The 19,713-nt window shown below is 41.5% G+C and overlaps 1 protein-coding gene across 1 annotated transcript in view; it reads right to left on the bottom strand.

Annotated features, from left to right (window-relative positions):
- LOC134345076 (phospholipid scramblase 2-like) overlaps positions 1-19,232 on the bottom strand; it is a 29,872-nt gene extending 10,640 nt beyond the window's left edge. The window contains exons 1-2 of the mRNA XM_063045209.1: positions 19,115-19,232; positions 18,000-18,220 (exon numbers count right to left, since the gene is read on the bottom strand). Of these exons, the coding sequence (XP_062901279.1) occupies positions 18,000-18,220; positions 19,115-19,232 (339 nt within the window). The remainder of the gene's footprint in view (positions 1-17,999; positions 18,221-19,114) is intronic.
- Between the last annotated feature and the right edge of the window lie 481 nt (positions 19,233-19,713).

The following is a 19,713-nucleotide window of genomic DNA, read 5'->3' as shown; positions in this document are numbered from 1 at the left end:
CTACACTCATCCAAGAAGATGGAATCCTTTGCCCTTTGGACTTAACTGTTGTTGATGGCGGAAAGGCTTTGGGCATTTGGCAGGTGAATTGTATGCGACCGGCTGGCCAGCCTCTCACCCACAACATGAATATAGCTGCCCTGTGGTGACTCCAAGGACATTAATGGTGGGAGATTCACTAATGCTAATACAATAAATATTAAAGATAAGCATTTAGACTTGCTCGCTGGAATGACTGGAATGTTTGTAGATGGAATGCTACTTTCCACTTGTTGGTGTATGATTGAATATTCTGTAGTTCTTACAGAATGAAAGCATCCACTGTTTTGTTTGCTGAAAGGTTATGAATAGAATTAAACATCAGCAAGCATCAGCACTTTCAACTTGAGCGGCTGAAGATGATTAACATTGGGATAAACCAATGATGCTGCCTGTCTTGCTATTCTATCAATTCCATCCATTTTTTAAAATTTCGCATATTTCACTTTCTTTACACAGTCTAAATGCAAAAGATCATTCCCAATCAAGTCCTCTGAAATGTATAACTGTTAGTTTATTAGCTTCTGGCCCTTCTTTAATCAGATTACCACTTCAAGCAATGACTTTCTAAAACTCTTCAACAGCAATTAGACCCCACCCAACTTTCACCTAGTACATAGTAACAATCACACACCCATTCACTTTTCTTAATATAACACCTTTCTCTCCCCACTTAAATCCAAAGGAGCAGATCAGAACCCATTTGGTGTTCTGGCATGCTTGGAGCATCAAAGTTTATGTACAATTAAAACATCATTAAACTCTGATTAATCTATACTGCTTTTGCATGGAATTAAGTTCTTTTCAGCACATATAACTTTTGGTATTGAAGAGATACGGAAGCTTAAGGACAGATTTAGATCTTAATTATCAAAATTATTCATTGCATGCTACATGGTGGCCTGACATTATAACATAGGTCATGACTCACTGGCAGGGGTTCCTACAACAATTTGTTTTTATGTTTTAATTCTAGAGTTGACATTTTTACCTCTAGCTTGTTGTGAAAGATGTATAAAGTTATTTGCTCATGTTTTCTGCCTGGATCTCTTTGAAGAATATCCATGTTCAATATATCTTTTGAAACAATGTTGACTACTAGCTAATATAGTCATCCTGGTTTTCAATGACTTTCAAGGAAGGAAAGATTCTAACATGGATAAAGCTGTGGTTGATTAGCAGGAGGCAAAGAGTGGGAATAAAGAGAGCTTTTCTTACTGGCTGCCGGTGACTAGTGGTATTCCACAGGGGTATGTGTTGGGATTGATTTTTTTTACATTAAATGTCAATGATTTGGATGATGGAATTGATGGCTTTGTTGCAAAGTTTGCAGACAATATGAAGATAGCTAGAGGGGCAGGTAGAGATGCTGGGGAAGGACTTTGACATTAGGAAAATGAGCAAAGAAATGGCAGATGGAATACTGTCGGGAAGTGTATATTCATGTATTTTGGGAGAAGAAATGAAAGGGTTGACTATTTTCTAAATGGAGAGAAAATACGAAAAATCTGAGATGCAAAGGGACTTGGAAGTCCTTGGGAGTCTGCGCAGGATTCCTTTAAGGTTAACTCTGTGGTGAGGAAGGCAAATGCAATGTTAGCATTCATTTCACGAGGACTACAATATAAAAGGAAGGATGTAATGTTGAAACTTTATAAAGCACTGGTGAGACCTCAATTGGAGCACTGTGAGCAGGTTTTGGACCCTTAGAAAGGATATGCTGAAACTGGTGAGGGTTCAAAGGAAGGTCACAAAAAATACTCCAAGATTAACTAGATTGCCATATGAAGAGCATCTGATGGCTCTGGGCCTGTATTCATTAGAGTACAGAAGAATGAGGTGTGACCTCATTGAAACCTATCGAATAGTGAAAGGCCTTGACAGAGTGGATGTGGAAGAGGATGGTTCCTATGGTGGGAAAGTCAAAGACCAGAGGGCCTAGCTTCAGAATAGAAGGGCGTCCTTTTAGAACGGAGATGAGGAGGAATTTCTTTAGCCAGAGAGTGGTGAATCTGTGGAATTCTTTGCCACTGGCAACTGTGGAGGCCAAGTCTTTATGTATATTTAAGGCAGAGGTTGATAGATTCTTGAGAGGTCAAGGCATGAAGGGATATAGGGAGGAAGCAGGAGACTGGGGCTGAGAGGAAAATTTGATCAGCCACGATGAAATGGCGGAGCAGACTCAATGGGCCAAATGACCTAATTCTGTTTCTATATCTTATGGTCTTACGGACTGATTTTCAAGTCACTTTCAAGGACTCTACAGTGCATATCTCAATATTATTTACAATATTTATTTATTATTATTATTATTACTGTTTATTTTTGTATTTGCACAATTTGTCTCTTGGTGATTCTATTGTATTTCTTTGTTAAACTGTGAATGCCTGCAAGAAAATTTATCTCAAGGATGTATTTGGTGACACATCCATATTTTCCTCCAAGAGCACTACAACCTGTTGTAGGGTTTGGAGGCTTGCGTACCTCAATGACCTGGAGAGCAATGTTGCATGGAGTCAGTGTTTTACACTTTGGCACTTGGTAGGGTCACCCATGCCAAACAGGTCAAAGGGTAGAGGCCGGACTAAGGGTGGTCCACAGGTCCACCAGGTTCAGGGGTTCAGCTCAGGGCTACTAACCCTGACCGGTAAGTCAAAATTGCTATGGAAAAGGCAATGAAGGGTCCTTCTACATCTAAGTGCGATTGTATCCCTGAGACTCCACCTGCGACTTGCATGACTGACAGAAGTGAAAACCGAGAGGAAGCTACTAATATGATGAAGGAAGCCCAGAACACTAGCAGAGATGGAGGAGCTTCATAGCTGCCCTAAATGCCAGCAGCGTAATGAGCAGTAAGTAAGGAAGTAAATTTATATTTTGATAATAAATTTACTTTGAATTTTAGACTGACTCAAAATTGCAACGTGGCAGGTAGGGAAATCACTCTACGTGGACTCTAATGACCTTTCATTGAATTACAAACAGCAAACCCCCCTACCCCTATCTGACAACTCCGGTACCACCCCTTCACCTGCCATTGTCTTCCACCTCACACAACATTGGAAATGGTCTGTGAGTGGTCATGGTTAACAGTTGCACAGCCCAAGGAGATACACCACCAATTCAGAGCTAAGCATGATTGTACAGGGAATTTAGGCCATGATGACTTGTGAGTGGATTCAGAAAGCTTTACAATTTTCTGTGGAAGGATAAGACAGGTAATGTGAATATTCCATTTATTTGTGGTATAATTTGGGATTACCTGCTTTACGCAATAAGGATTTCATTCTTTAGATCACTGAATAATGGAAAATAATATTGTAGAGTACCACAGGCACATGCAGAGATACCCTGATAACAAGAAACTGAGGAAAATATCATCCACTGTATAAGATAACTGACATTAAGATGTAAGTAGATTGGATGATTAAAATTTTTTTTATTATTGACTTGTGGCACAGAATAAGCCCTTTTGGCCATTTGAGCTGTGTTGCCCAACAACTCCTGATATAATCCTAATCCTAGACTAATTATGGGACAATTTATCTACCAACTGGTACATCTTTGGCCTGTGGGAGGAAACCGGAGCACCTGGAGGAAATCTACACAATCACATGGAGAACATATAAACTCCTTACAGCCTCTGGCGGGAAATGAACCCGGGTCGCTGGTACTGTAAAGTGTTGTTCTAACCACTGTGCTAAGATCCCACTGTCCAATTCTATTTGCTATAAATATTTTTGTCTGAGAAGGATTGGAGTGTCACATATTATGGAGGTAAATGGGATAGTTTGTAAAGGAAATGGGGGAAGAACTCAAAGTGGATGAATTGTGCTGGGGGAGATGAAGTCTGAAAAAAGAATCTTGGATCTAAAAGCTTCAGTTTATCTTAAATTATTTCGCAGCAAATGAAATATCTCTGAAATGTTACCAATAGAATAATGTCAAATATGCACCACAGCAGCTACATTGAGAGGTATCTCTCATAAAAAAAAACAACATGGTGATTACAGTGTGCTTTTTTCATACTTTCTTGCAATATAGCTGGTGTTATTCAACTAATTAAGCCTCTGCCGGTCCTTGGAGCAATCCCAACAATCCTATTCTATATCTTGTTTCAGCTTTCTCTGTCAGATGTCCATCAACTACCCCTGTCCCAGATTGTCTCACCACCCACTTCACTAGCAATCAATTACTGCACTCAATTACTGCTATCAAACTACCCAACTTTGGGGTGTGCGAGGAAACATGAGCACCCAGTTTAAGCCCACGTGATCACACAGAGAATGTGAGGATTCCAACATAATTGGTACTGGAGAACGGGATTGAATTCTGGTAATCAGTGTCCTGCCACTCAGATGCGGGTTGGGAAGAAATACTGGCTCAGGAAATCCATGGCGTGGGATTTCTGACAGAACAAGCAGAGTCTTTATCTGAAATATTGCATCTTCACAGAGGTAAAGATTAAAGATTAGCTTTATTTGTTACATGTACATTGAAACGTTGAAACACAGTAAAAGGCATCATTTGCGTCAATGACCAACACAGTCTGAGGACATGCTAGAGGTAGCACGCAAATGCCACCATGCTTCCAGCACCAACATAGCATGCCCACAACTTACTAAACCTGGAGGCGGAGCAGAGTTGTTAGTTATGTCTCCCCACTCGCTGGGAAAACGGAGACACCTCCTCCTCCAGAGAGAGAGCCTGCGGTATGTCGTATACCGGGAGAAACGTGAGGTTTTTGGGGTAACTGCAAGCCTGTGTCTTCGCTATTGCTTTGCTCACACTTGAGTGCTCGGTAGCAGGTGCTGATGCTTTTTTTGTTGGTGGGGGGGGAGGAGGGGTATTGTTGTTTGCTGTCCCTTACGCACGGGGAGGGAGGGGAGCTGGGGGGGGGGTGGATTTGGAGTTCTAACGTTTAACTGTCATTCATTTTTTGGGGCACTCTCCTGTTTTCGTGGATGGTTGTGAAGGAAAAGCATTTCAGGATGTATATTGTATACACTTCTCTGACATTAAGTTGTACCTTTGAACCTTTAAGCCTTTGAACCTAACCTGTACAGCTTTGGAATGTGGAAGGGACCGAGTGTGGTAACTTCTACTCTGAAAAAGGCACACTCGACAACTTCATGCACAAAGAAACAACTTTATCTCGAACGTCAAAACCGTTATGTATATATAGAGGCTTTCACAATCCGTACAGCATGGCAGGCACACTATACACAAAAGCACACCGGAAGTAAAAAGAATGGAAGTAAACCCCCCCCCCCCATTCCTAATTAGTATTAACTTACTTTTAATAATGCTCACATTACAACACTTCTCCCCCTTTAAAATCCATCATTCCCCAATTGTAAAAAACTAGGAAATAAAAACAGTGGTGTTATTAACTTGTGTAGCCCTGAAAACTTATTCTAGTATTTCAGCAACAGTTTATCCGGAAAACATAACAGATTCAACATATAATCTTTTTTTCTTTATTAAGCTTTTTATTGATTTAAAAAAAAACATAGATACAATCCAATACAATCAAGAGGAGAATTAGTTCAATATATATATATCAGTAACCAAAATTAAAATAGACACTGTCAAAATCATAGATATTGTTAAACTAGTTAAAGTAAAGACATCCGTTTGTCTTGCAAGACCATGGATCTGCGCCTGGAAGGTTTTCGCTCTCCAGGGCGCAGGCCTGGGCAAGGTTGTATGGAAGACCAGCAGTTGCCCATGCTGCAAGTCTCCCATCTCCATGACACCAATGTTGTCCAAGCGAAGGGCATTAGGACCCATACAGCTTTATATATTTTAAACTAGTATAAAATATACAATAAAAAAAGAAAATAACTATTCTTCTCTTAGCTGTTAAAAGGAGAAAGGAAAAAAAAAGGGTTTAAAATAGAGAGGAAAAAAAACCCACTACACTATAAAAAAAAGAACAAAACAAAAGAAAGGGACTGGGCCATCCATTTTGAGGATACAACCAAAAAAAGAGGAGACAAAAACTTTCTGATCAAATCTAAAACCTTGAAAAAAAACTTGAAAGAGTAATAAATCAAATTAAATGAAAATATTGGATAACAGGCCGCCATATTTGTTCAAATTTAAAGGATGTATCAAATGCCTGACTTCTTATTTTTTCTAAACTTAAACAGAACATGATAGGGGAGAGCAAATAAAAGACTGTAGGTGGATTAGAATCCTTCCACTTCAATTAAATGGCTCTCCTAGTCAGTAAAGTTGAAAAGCCTATCATACGTTGAGCAGAAACAGGAATATTTCCTGCTTTCAATGGGATAATCCCAAAAATTGCTGTAAGCAAGTGAGGTTGTAGATCCAAATCCAAAACTCTTGATAGTGTTGTAAAAACATCTCTCCAAAAGTTATCTAGCTTTATACAAGACCAATACATATGAGTTAAAGTGGCCAACTCAGTATTACATCTGTCACAAATAGGATGAATAATAGAGAAAATACGTGCTAGTTTATCCTTTGACATATAGGCCCGGTGCACTACCTTGAACTGTATCAAGGAATGGCGGGCACAAGTAGAAGAGTTGTTAACCAAATGAAAAATTTTACTCCATTGATTATCTGAAAATGACTCTTGAAGTTCCAATTCCCAAGCGCGTTTAATTTTATCGTTAGATATCATTCATAAACTCAATAACCGTTTATAGATTATAGCTATCAACCCTTCTTGAAATGGTTTAAACTGAAAGAGAACATCTATCATATTAGGTGGATAAGGGTAATTTGGTAACAAACCACGTAAAAAATTCCTAATTTGTAATTATTTTAAAAAGTGTACATTAGATAAATCATATTTATCTGCTAACTGAGAAAAAGACATTAAACTGTCCCCTAAAAACAAATCTGAAAAAGTTATTATTCCCTTGTTTTTCCAATTTAAAAAGGCCTTATCCAAAATCGATGGTTTAAAAAAAATAATTAAGATAAATATTACTAGAAAGAATAAAATTATTAAACTCAAAAAATCTATGAAACTGGAACCAAATTCTTAATGTATGTTTAATAACGGGATTAAGTTCTTGTCTGCTAATGTTGGAAAATGAAAAGGGAAGAGGAACTACCAGTAAAGAGGCCAAAGAGAAACCTTTCACCGAGTTTACCTCTGAATGAAGGACATCCATGTATATCTGAATAGTGAATCCAAAAAGCAATATATCGAATATTAATTGCCCAATAGTACATTCTAAAATTAGGCAAAGCCATACCACCATCCTCTTTTAATTTCTGCAATAAGGGTTTACTCAATCTAGGATTTTTATTGTTCCAAACACACGATGAAATTATAGAATCTATTCTGTCAAAGAACTTTTTAGGAACAAAAGAGGGAACTGCCTGAAATATATATAAAAATTTCGGTAGAACTATCATTTTAATAGCATTATTTTGACCTGTTAATGATAATGTCATAGGTGACTATTTAAAGAGCATTTGTTTTGTGTAGCCAATTAATGGAAAAAAAATATATGTATATAGATCCTTAAAATTTTTAGTAATTTTAATACCAAGATAGATATAGTAATTTTTAGCAATAGTAAAAGCTATTTGATGATTTGGATCCAAGTAATTATTAATAGGAAATAACTCACTTTTATGTAAATTTAATTTATAGCCAGAAAAACTACTAAATTCAGAAAGTATAGATAACATGGAAGGAATAGATCTCCTAGGATCTGAAATATAAATTAACAGGTCATCTGCATATAACGAAACCTTGTGTACGTTGTCCCCTCTCTTAATACCCTGAACAGTGTTAGAATCTCTAAGAGCAATAGCAAGGAGTTCTAAAGCCAAGTTAAATAATAAAGGACTAAGAGGACATCCCTGTCGAGTACCCCTATATAATCTAAAATAGGGAGATTTTTGATTATCAGTTACAACAGCAGCCATGGGAGCATGATAGATCAATTTGATCCAGAAAATAAATCCCGGGCCAGGATTAAATCTTTCCAAAACCTCAAATAAGTAAAACCACTCCACCCTATCAAAAGCTTTCTCTGAATCAAGAGAAACAACACATTCAGATTCTTAAGATGGTGAAGAGTGAATAATATTTAATAATTGAATATTAAAATGTGAATATCTATTTTTAATAAATCCAGTTTGGTCATTGGAAATAACAGTAGGTAAAATATTCTTGTCTATTAGCCAAAGTCTTAGAGAGAATTTTAAAATCCACATTCAGTAGAGAAGTTGGTCTATAAGAGGTGCATTCAGATAAATCTTTATCTTTTTTTGGAATTAAAGATATTGAAGCTTCATAAAAAGTTTTCGGGAGAGTCCCAGAGGATATAGAGTCAGTGAAAATTGACATAAATAAGGTGTAAGTATATCAGTAAAAGTCTTATAAAATTCCACTGTATTTCCATCTGGTTCCAGAGCTTTAGCTGATTGAAGAGAGGATATAGGCCTTGGTATTTCCTCTTGTTTAATAGGTGCATCTAATGTATTCATATCTTGAACAGGAATTTTAGGTATATTCACTTTTTGCAAAAAACTATTCATAAAAGTAATATTATCTGAAAATTCAGACTCAAAGATTAGAGTAGAAATCCATAAATGTCTTATTAATTTCATGAGGATCTACCGTTGTAGTTCTGTCAGGTCTTCTTACTTTCAGGATCTGTCTTCTAGCCATATTTGCTTTTAACTGACCAGCTAATAATTTGCCTGATTTGTCTCCATGTATATAAAATTGGCTTTTGGATTTAAAAAGTTGCTGTTCAATAGGAAAGGTCAAAAGCAAATCATGTTGTGCTTGGAGCTCCACCCTTTCCTTAAAGAGATCTTCACTAGGCATTACTGAATAAAGTTTATCTATTTCTTTAATCCTATTAGTGATCAGCAAAAGTTCCGCCTTAGTTTTCTTTCTTGAATCTACTGAATATGAAATTATCTGTCCCCTAAGAAAAGATTTCATCGTATCCCAAATAACCAAATCTGACATTCCCTCAGTTGTATTCAATACAAAAAATAGAGAAATTTGTTCTTTAATAAAATTTACAAAAGTTGAATCTTGCAACAATGAAATACTAAATCTCCACTGAGGTCTGTAAATATTATCAAAAAATTCTAAAGTTAGTTTCATAGGTGCGAGATCTGACAACGCAATCACATCATACGTACACTCAACAACAGAGGGCACCAATCGCGTATCCAAGAAAAATTGTCAATTCTTGAATATTTCTGATAAAAATGTGAAAAAAAAGTCTTTTTCTTTAGGAAATTTAAATCTCCAAACATCGACTAAACCGTATTCTAATAAAAAAGAATTAATACAAGTCACAGCTTTATTAGGAAGTGACGGATTGGTGGACGATCTGTCAATCAACGAGTTAAGACAACAGTTAAAGTCACTGCCCATAATCAGCTTATATTCATTTAAATTTGGCAATACAGAAAATTGCTTCTTAAAAAAAATCGGGGCTGTCTGTATTAGGTGCATATACACAAACTAAAGCCACCTTTTGACCACACAACAAACCAGTCACAATTAAATATCTTCCAATTAAATCAGTAACAGTATTAAAATGAGCAAAAGGGATTTTAGAATTAATAAAAATAGATACCCCTCTTATTTTATTTACTGATAAAGAATGAAATAAGGGTCCCTTCCAAAATTCAAAAAAGCGACTTTACGAATATGTGTCTCCTGCTCAAAAATAATATCTGCATGAAGTGTTTTAAATTTCTTAAAAATCATTCTACGCTTAATAGGTTGGTTCACACCATTTAAATTCCAAGATATTATATTGATTTTCTTGAGATCCATATTTAAAATTTAATTCTAAAATTATATGAAGCAATCTAACGCGCAGGCGCAGCCTACATCGGAAGAAAAGTCGGTTTGACTCGATCAGAAAGAACAGCAAAATGATTGACAAAAAGAGACCCCTCAGGACTGCCCAGTTGAAAAAAAACTAACCTAATAGTCCCACCCATCTCCCCCCAAAAGCCCAGAAATCGTCCAATAGTCGAACGACATGCTAAACTAGTGACCCTTAACCCCTGTCTCCAGATGGCAGCTCCATTTACAAAGTAAAAAAATTACCACCACCAAAAAGACATAACAAAGAACACATAGAGAAGTAAACAAATTCCAAATATTTTCATATTATGTCTAACAGTAATTAAGACTGAGTTAATGACGGCCATCTTAAATCCATTTAAAATACACAGCCATGTATTCAAAAAAGAAAGATAAATACTAATATATACTACAACTAATATTAAAGATTTACAAATCAAGGAAAAAATAAGTAAATATATATGTATTAAATTCAGAACTACATTATCTGTTAAAGCAAACAACAGATCTAAGTAAGTTAACCAAGTCTGTATCTGAACATTGATAACAGGAGAAGCGGACTTTTATCAACAGCATTACAAACCACTCCCAGCTAAGGATCAACCTTTCAAATTGCTTGCAAAGTGGACTTAAACTCTTTTATAAATTTCCAACGATCTTCTGGGGAGTCAATTCGTCTTAGACGAGCATTTGGTGGAGTAATCATCAAACGTGCTGGATAACGCAACGACGGACGACAATTCATTTTTAAAAATTCCACCATCACTTTCTAATATTTAATTCTTTCGGCGTAGATCTCTGGGGCAAAATCTTCCACTTTACGAATCTGAAATTCATTATACGCTTTGTAGATTAACTTATCCCTTTTCCTTGCATTCCAAAGAATAGCTTCTTTGGTTGAAAAACAATGCAAACAGAGAATTACAGGACGTGGTTTAATTTCGACTGGTTTAAAACGTCGAATTCGGTGGGCTCTGTCCAATATTGGACAAGCTTCGAGAATGTCACCAAAAAGTGAATATAACATGTTTGAGAAAAACTTAAATGGCTCACCGATTTCCATATTTTCAGGCAAACCCAGTATACGTAAATTCGTCCTGCGATTTCTGCTTTCCAAATCAATCGTTTTCTTCTTAATCCTTGATAGTTCCGAAGTATTCTCATTAATTTTCTTATCCATTAAAAAGACATCTTCAAATCCTATTCCTTGAAAGATTGATCCATTAATTCAAAATCTATTTCAATTCTGTGAGTATTCTGCTTAAGCATCTGATATTGATCTTCTAAACTCTTCAAAGACTCTTGAATAGCAATGGTGGTTTTTTCAAACAATTCATTAGCTTTCGTCAATTTATCCATCTTGGTATCCAACGTACTGATCTTCGTACTCATAGTTTCCATTAAAGAGAACATTTTTTCTAAAGTAATAACTTCCTCTGATTTCTCTGCTTGTTGCAGCCCAGGAAGTTTTGCCACTATGTAATTCAGTTCCAGCCATCGTATTTAAACTGTAAAATCTTTCAGCAAATATAATAAATCTTCAAACATAAAACAGATCTAGAAGTGGAAAGTAAGTTATAAAAGATGGAGCTGAGACAAAAAGACGTCTTACTCCATACGCTGCCAAATGGAGACTCGACATTCAATCTAACAAAAACAAAAAAAAAACCATCTCGTCAAAGATTTAGTCTCTCAGGAGGTTTACGAGTGCACTGTCATCTGTGCACTACCCCTGGTGACCCTGCAGGCACCGCTGGTGATGGTGTTTTGGGTGGGTCTGGTGTTGGGGGCATGAGAGGGGTCTGTGTGTCTGCGTGCGAATGTCCCTCCTCTTCAGGGGACCCCGACCCCTCTGCCAGCATCTCGCCCTCTGGCAAAGTCACTGGTGGACATGCTTCCACCATAGTCTGTCTCACAAGTGGAAACTCCATGGAAATGTCCGCCTCTGAGCCGGTATCATGACGCAGGTGCCCATGGTCCTGATGTCTGCGGAAAACACGCCCATCAGTCAGCTTAACAACATAGGAGACGGGACCACTCTGCTTAAGAATAACCCCAGGCAGCCATTGCTGATTGTTTCTCACACAGACATTGTCATCCGGTTTTAACTGTCTCTCTCGCACATGTTGATCATGTCCCTCCTTCTGCTTTTCCTGCTTTCTCTCCACTTTTGCCTTCATGTCTGGGCGCAGCAGGTCTAATCTTGACTTAAGCCTATGCTCCACCAGCATCTCTGCTGGAGTGCGGGCAGTCTTAGTCTGTGGCGTGAGGCAGAATTTAAACAGGAAACGTGAAAGCCGTATGCTAAGAGAGTCCCCTGTCATCCACTTCAGGCCTTCCTTCACCGTCTGAACAGCCTGCTCAGTTAAACCATTGGAGGCTGGGTGGAAAGGGGCCGTCCGAATGTGATGAATGTCATTCTGCTGCATGAACTCACTGAACAGCTCACTGGTGAACGTCGGGCCATTATCAGTGACCAGAGAGTCAGGCAGCCCGTGGACTGCAAACACTTGCCTGAGTTTGTCTATGGTTGAGGGGGCTGTGATGTTGTTCATGATGTGAGCTTCGATCCATTTAGAATGCGCATTTACCATTACAAGAAACATCTGCCCCATAAAAGGGCCAGCAAAGTCCAAATGTAGCCTAGACTAGCGGTGGTCTGGCCACTTCCATGGGTGCGAAGGAGCTGGTGGTGGCATATTCTAATTAGTCTGACATTGTGTGTATGATTTTACCTTTTTCTCCAGATCCTGATCCATTCTAGGTCACCAAACGTAGGATCTTGCAAGGCTTTTCATTTGAGACACCCCTGGATGAGTCTCATGAATTTCCTCCACAATCTGTGAATGGCCAGGGGGAGGCACAATGACCCTCGCCCCCCAGAAAATGCAGCCATCCTGCAGACTGAGTTCGGTCTTGCATTTGGCATAAGGCCCCAGTTCCTCTCCTTCCAAGACTCTGGGCCAAACTTGTAAAAGAAAGGTCTTGACTTGGGACAGGCCTGGGTCCCTCTCTGTCCACTGCTTGATCTGGGTTGCCTTTACAGGTGTCTCTGACAGCCTCTCCAATGAAAACACAGTCTCTGGAGGCACATATGTAGTAACAGGTGTCTCAGGTAAAGGTAGTCAACTCAGTGCATTGGCATTTGCATTATCCCCACACCGCTCTGTACACTATAGTGTACCGGTAGGCTGACAATGTAAGAGCCCAACACTGTATCCTGGCTGAGGCTAGTGGTGGGATGCCTCTAGTCTCACTGAACAGGCTCATCAGTGGTTTATGGTCTGTATAAATTGTAAATACGCGTCCATAAATGTACTGATGAAAGCGTTTGACCACAAAAACAATGCCAGACCTTTTTTGTCTAGCTGTGAATATCCTTTCTCAGCAGCTGTCAGGGTACGTGAAGCAAAACCAATAGGCTTCTCTGAACGGTCCTCCATTACATGTGAGAGAACTGCCCCGACTCCACAGGGCGAGACATCGCATGAAAGGGTGATCTCCTTGTCTGGGTCATAGTGAACAAGCAGCTTCGCTGAGTGGAGGAGTTCTTTCACTTCCTTGAAAGCTTTCTCCTGCTCTTCACCCCACTGCCACTTAGTGTCATTGTGAAGCAGCTTATACAGTGGGGTCAAAACCCTTGAGAGGTCAGGAAGAAACTTGCCATAATAATTCACCATGCCCAAAAGTGATCTGAGTTCTGTGACGGTCCTAGGGCTTGGGGCCTCTTTAATAGCTCTCACTTTGTCCTCCACAAGGCAAAGCCCCTCAACTGCGATCTTGTATCCCAGGTAAGTCACACTCGATGCCAGGATCACACATTTTCCGCGTTTCAACCGCAGCCCTGCGTCTGAGAGCCTCTTCAGCACCTGTTCTAAATTAGCCAGATGCTCCACGTCCATAGCCCTCATGATCAAAATATCATCAAGGTACACTGCTACGTGCAGAATCCCCTGCAGCAAAGTGTCCATTGTTTTTTGGAAAATGGCAGGGCTAGACACCACTCCAAACACCAGACGATTGTGCTTGCATAATCCCGTGTGCGTATTAATTGTGACGTACTCCTTTGAATCCTCGTCAAGCAGCAGCTGTTGGTTGGAAAGCTCAAAGCTCTACGCTTCTTTTTGGATTCCAGACCTAATCAGTTCCCCTCTACCACCACTTTGCTCCGTCTAGCGGAATTAGTCCTTACTCTTAATAATTTCTCCTTTGGCTCCTCCCACTTCCTCCAAACTAAAGGTGTAGCTATGGGCACTTGTATGGGTCCTAGCTATGTCTGCCTTTTTGTTGGGTTTGTGGAACAATCTATGTTCCGTGCTTATTCTGGTATCTGTCCCCCACTTTTCCTTTGCTACATCGACGACTGCATTGGCGCTGCTTCCTGCATGCATGCTGAGCTCATTGACTTTAATAACTTTGCCTCCAACTTTCACCCTGCCCTCAAGTTTACCTGGTCCATTTCTGACACCTCCCTCCCTTTTCTAGATCTTTCTGTCTCTGTCTCTGGAGACAGCTTATCCACTGATGTCTACTATAAGCCTACTGACTCTCACAGCTATCTGGACTATTCCTCTTCTCACCCTGTCTCTTGCAAAAGTGCCATCCCCTTCTCGCAATTCCTCCGTCTCCACCGCATCTGCTCTCAGGATGAGGCTTTTCATTCCAGGACGAGGGAGATGTCCTCCTTTTTTAAAGAAAGGGTCTTCCCTTCCTCCACTATCAACTCTGCTCTTAAACGCATCTCCCCCATTTCACGTACATCTGCTCTCACTCCATCCTCCCGCCACCCCACTAGGAATAGGGTTCCCCTGGTCCTCACCTACCACCCCACCAGCCTCCGGGTCCAACATATTATTCTCCGTAACTTCCGCCACCTCCAACGGGATCCCACCACTAAGCACATCATTCCCTCCCTGCTGTCTCTTTCTGCAGGGATCGCTCCCTACGTGACTCCCTTGTCCATTCGTCCCCCCATCCCTCCCCACTGATCTCCCTCCTGGCACTTATCGTTGTAAGTGGAACAAGTGCTACACATGCCCTTACACTTCCTCCCTTACCACCATTCAGGGCCCCAAACAGTCCTTCCAGGTGAGGCATCACTTCACCTGTGAGTCGACTGGGGTGATATACTGCGTCCGGTGCTCCCGATGTGGCCTTTTATATATTGGTGAGACCCGACGCAGACTGGGAGACCGCTTTGCTGAACACCTACTCTCTGTCCGCCAGAGAAAGCAGGATCTCCCAGTGGCCACACATTTTAATTCCACATCCCATTCCCATTCTGACATATCTATCCACGGCCTCCTCTACTGTAAAGATGAAGCCACACTCAGGTTGGAGGAACAACACCTTATATTCCATCTGGGTAGCCTCCAACCGGATGGCATGAACATCGACTTCTCTAACTTCCACTAATGCCCCACCTCCCCCTCGTACCCCATCCGTTATCTATTTTTATGCACACATTCTTTCTCTCACTCTCCTTTTTCTCCCTCTGTCCCTCTGACTATACCCCTTGCCCATCCTCTGGGTTCCCCCCCCCGCCCCCGTCTTTCTCCCCGGACCTCCTGTCCCATGATCCTCTCATATCCCCTTTGCCAATCATCTGTCCAGCTCTTGGCTCCATCCCTCCCCCTCCTGTGTTCTCCTATCATTTTGGATCTCCCCCTCCCCCTCCCACTTTCAAATCTCCTACTAACTCTTCCTTCAGTTAGTCCTGACGAAGGGTCTCGGCCTGAAACGTCGACCGTACCTCTGCCTAGAGATGCTGCCTGGCTTCCTGCGTTCACCAGCAACTTTGATGTGTGTTGCTTGAATTTCCAGCATCTGCAGAATTCCTGTTGTTAGCTGTTGGTAGGCGTGGCTCATGTCCAGCTTTGTGAACAGCTTACCTCTGACAGGGTCGCAAATGGGTCATCCACCCATGGCAATGGGTACTCCTCCAGTTTAGAGACCTGATTCACCATAAGCTTATTATCCCCACATACCCTCACCGTTTTGTCTGCCTTCAAAACTGGAACAATGGGAGCCGCCCACCTTGAAAACTGGACAGGCTCAATAATGCCCAGCCTCTGTAAACGTTCCAGCTCCTCCTCGACTTTACCTTTCATGGCATAGGGCACCGACCTGGGCTTAAAAAAATGTGGTGTAGCCTCAGGGTCGACATGGAGTTTCACTGTCACACCCTTCACTGTTCCTAGCTCATCCCTGAAAACATCACTGTACCACTGCAGAATGCCCTCCGTCGTGTGTACATACTTATTTTCATGCCAGTTTAGCCAGACTTTGCGAAGCCAATCGCAACCTAAAAGACTGGGCCCCCTGCCCTTAGCTATCACTAGCCTGGCTTCAGCCTCCTGACCCCCGGCTGAAATGTCCACATATAAAACCCCTAAATGAGGTATGGGCTGCCCCGTATAGGTCCTAAGTTTGAGCTTTGACGGTCTAATGGGAGGCGGGTTGGACCCCCATGTCCTCCTGTAGGTCTCCTCACTAATGACCGATGCAGTAGCCCCTGAATCCATCTCAGACTCAATGTCCTTTCCCCTGACAGTGACTGTGGCATAATATGGTTCAGGTGGCTCCTCATCTGTTTCCACTGCAAACATGTTGTAGGCACACGCTGCCTTTTCATCTGCTTCTTCTAGATGGTGTGTGGCTGCCTGAGCCTGTAGAGCTTTCCCCTGCCCAGGCTTAATCTTACCCTTTGAACTTCTGCACTTTTTAGCTAAATGTCCCTTTTTGCTACAAGCATGGCAGACAGTGTCTTTGAATTTGCAATCACTTGCGTAGTGCGTCCCTCCACACCGGAAACATTCCACCCGCTTTGCCTGTTTACAGTCTCCCTCCTGACTTGGTGCACTGCCGCCGACTGCGACCCCCCATGTCCTTTCTGGATATCCTTGACATTATTAGCAGCCATCTCCATGCCTTGGGCAATCTCTAAGGCTTTCTTGAAAGTCAGTGGTGGGGTTTCCCCTAACAGGCGGTGTTGTATGCCATCATTATTAATGTCGCATACCAATCTACCACAGAGCATGTCTTCCAGCACCGCTCCGAAATCACAATGCTCCGACAGCTGCCGAAGCTCGGCCACAAAATTGGCCACAGACTGATCTGGCTTCCTGAAACGGCTGTGAAACTTACACCATTGGACTATCACAGAAGGTTTCGGATTGTAGTGGTTCCCCACGAGCTTGACCAGTTCGTCATATGGAATGTCCCCCGGTTTCCGCGGTGTGGCTAAATTCCTTATTATCTTGTAAGTCTTTGCCCCACGCACACTCAGGAGAATAGAGCGCTTCTTAGCCTCCTCAGTAATTCCATTAGCACAGAAAAAGTGTCCCAACCTTTCCTTATACTCTGGCCAGTCCTCCATTAACTCCACAAATTCACCGATAGTCCCAAATGTAGCTATCTGAACGTGAGGCCTCTTATTGGCGCTGTTGCTCCCGTTCGAAACGTGCCGACACATCCACAAAACCAGTTCACCTCGTCGCCAAAAATATGTGGTAACTTCTACTCTGAAAAAGGCATACTCGACAACTTCATGCCCAAAGAAACAACTTTATATCAAACGACAAAACCGTTATGTATATACAGAGGCTTTCACAGCCCGTATGGCATGGCAGGAACACTATATACAAAAGCACATCGGAAGTAAAAAGAACGGAAGTAAACCCCCACCCCCCATTCCTAATTAGCATTAACTTACTTTTAATAATGCTCACATTACAACACAGGGTACCCAGACGTTCATGGGGAAGAACTGGCTCATACCATACAGACAGTGGCAGGATCGAACCTGGGTCGCTGTATCTGTAAAGCATCAGGGTAGCTGCTCCGCTACGGTGCTACGCATGCTCCTGGAATCTTAGTAATGTAAGATGCCATCAGCAGTTCAGTGGTCAGCCAACCTGCATCTTGTGTTCAGCTCTAAAGCAGGGTTTGAACCACTTCTAGCTAGGAGTGAGACACAACCGAGCACAAAACAAAGGGATCTGTCTGGGCATTGGGTGGGAAGGGGCTTCTGGGGATTGATGGGAGAAGGGAAGCAATCGTCTACTGTAAACATGCAAGAAAAATAGGCAAGCCTCAAAAATCATTTCAATTAGTCACTAACCTTCTCTAGGCAACATGGAGAGCAGAACCAGGAACATCGGAAAGGCCGCTTGAAGTACACAGCGTCAATGCCCATATTGTCCTGAACGCAAACTTTGAATGGACGCTGATTCCCACAGATGATTCGGTAGCATAAGTTACTCTTTGCAACGGCAGAGTATATCTGCTGGCCAGTGCTGTTTTTCACTTCATACTTGTTGACGATCTGCGTCCGAAACCTGACTGAAATACGTGAAGATGGATACAACGCCCACTATTATCAGTTGCAGATGAAACATAAGACTATTAAAACAGTTTTGTGGCATTTGGAACCCTTCTATGAGTTGGATGGTCTGCAAGTCATGAGGGATGCATTCACGAATGACAGCAAAACAATATTTTAATTATTTTATAAGAGGTGGGTTTTCTGGTTCTGCTCTCTGAGGCCTTCACTCAAGCAGTAAAAAGCATACAAATGCTTTTCACTTGCTTCCCTTACATTCCTCATTTCTAGAAAGAGATAACTTAATTACTTCATGTTACTGTCCCCTTCTCTAAAAGATCCCTTCAGGGAAGTGAGATGGGGCTATTAAATCGAAACCTCAAGCTATCTTAAAAGTTTCTTCCCCCAGAATCTTATTAACCATTTCAGTTAGACACCCCTCCCCCCACACACTGTATTACATCAGCCACGTAATTGGGGAAAATGTATGTAATTCACAACCACTGAAATTAGGTTGGGGTTTCACTTTAAGAGGCTGGTCTGATGTGATGAAGTTATTATATATAAGGTTTTGAGTGCGCTTTTGTGGTGCAGGTTTTGGAGTTCGATAAAATTTGTTACAGGTTTAGTTAAACATGAAACGCCTCACTTTGTTTTATTTGCGTAAAGCTACAGTTTTGACGATTCCGGAGTTGGTAAACATGTCGGCCAATGCAGTCGTTTCGACACTGCTGGAGTTTTGGGTGTAAAATCCCAATGCTTGGTTCGTACAAGCAGAGGCCCAATTCAGTCTGGGAAAAATCTCCGCATCGTGGCAGTGTCTCTCAGCAGTTCCATGGGGGCAAGAGTGTCGGATTGATTCAAACACACGCCTGAACGTGATAAATACAGATTGCTGAAAATTCACCTTTTACAGACTTTTGGACTATTGGAGTCTGAGCTCGCCAAACAATTGCTCTCCTTGCCCGGCCTCAGCGACGCTAAGCCGCCAGAGCTAATGGACCACAAGCTGTCTCTCCTAGAAATCACCATCCTTGTTTTATTTTTGAAGAACTCTTCATGCAGCAAATGCCTGATCAAGTCCACATTGCCTTTGCTAATACACCTGTGGTGGACTATAGGGAGCTTGTTAGAATGTCTGATAGTCTACACTCAGCCAGGCAGCAGTCCGCCATTCCTTCTCCTTTCTTTACCTCAATAAGCCCGGTCAGTAAGGCCCCCAGTATAAGGACATCTGCAGCTGTGAAATAGATGATGCTGGGGTCTGTGCTTTTACCATGCTCGCTTTGGTATGAACGCTAGAAAGTACGGACCACCTTGCAGCTTCGACAGTTCCAGTGCTTCAGGACATCAGAGGTCCATGAACACTGTGGGTTCCCGCTGCCAGGGTCATCAGCTGCTCATTACGGACACCCTTTCAGTGAGGCACCTCCTGTGTGACATGGGTGCTCAAGTGAGTGTGCTCCCAGGATTGCCTATTGATGAGAAGCCAAAGAATGATGAAACCTCACTG

The sequence above is a fragment of the Mobula hypostoma genome, chromosome 4 (genome assembly GCF_963921235.1).
Source record: "Mobula hypostoma chromosome 4, sMobHyp1.1, whole genome shotgun sequence".
Taxonomy (NCBI): domain Eukaryota; kingdom Metazoa; phylum Chordata; class Chondrichthyes; order Myliobatiformes; family Myliobatidae; genus Mobula; species Mobula hypostoma.
The sequence above is the reverse complement of the archived record's forward strand: the minus strand, read 5'-3'. Positions and strand labels throughout refer to the sequence as shown.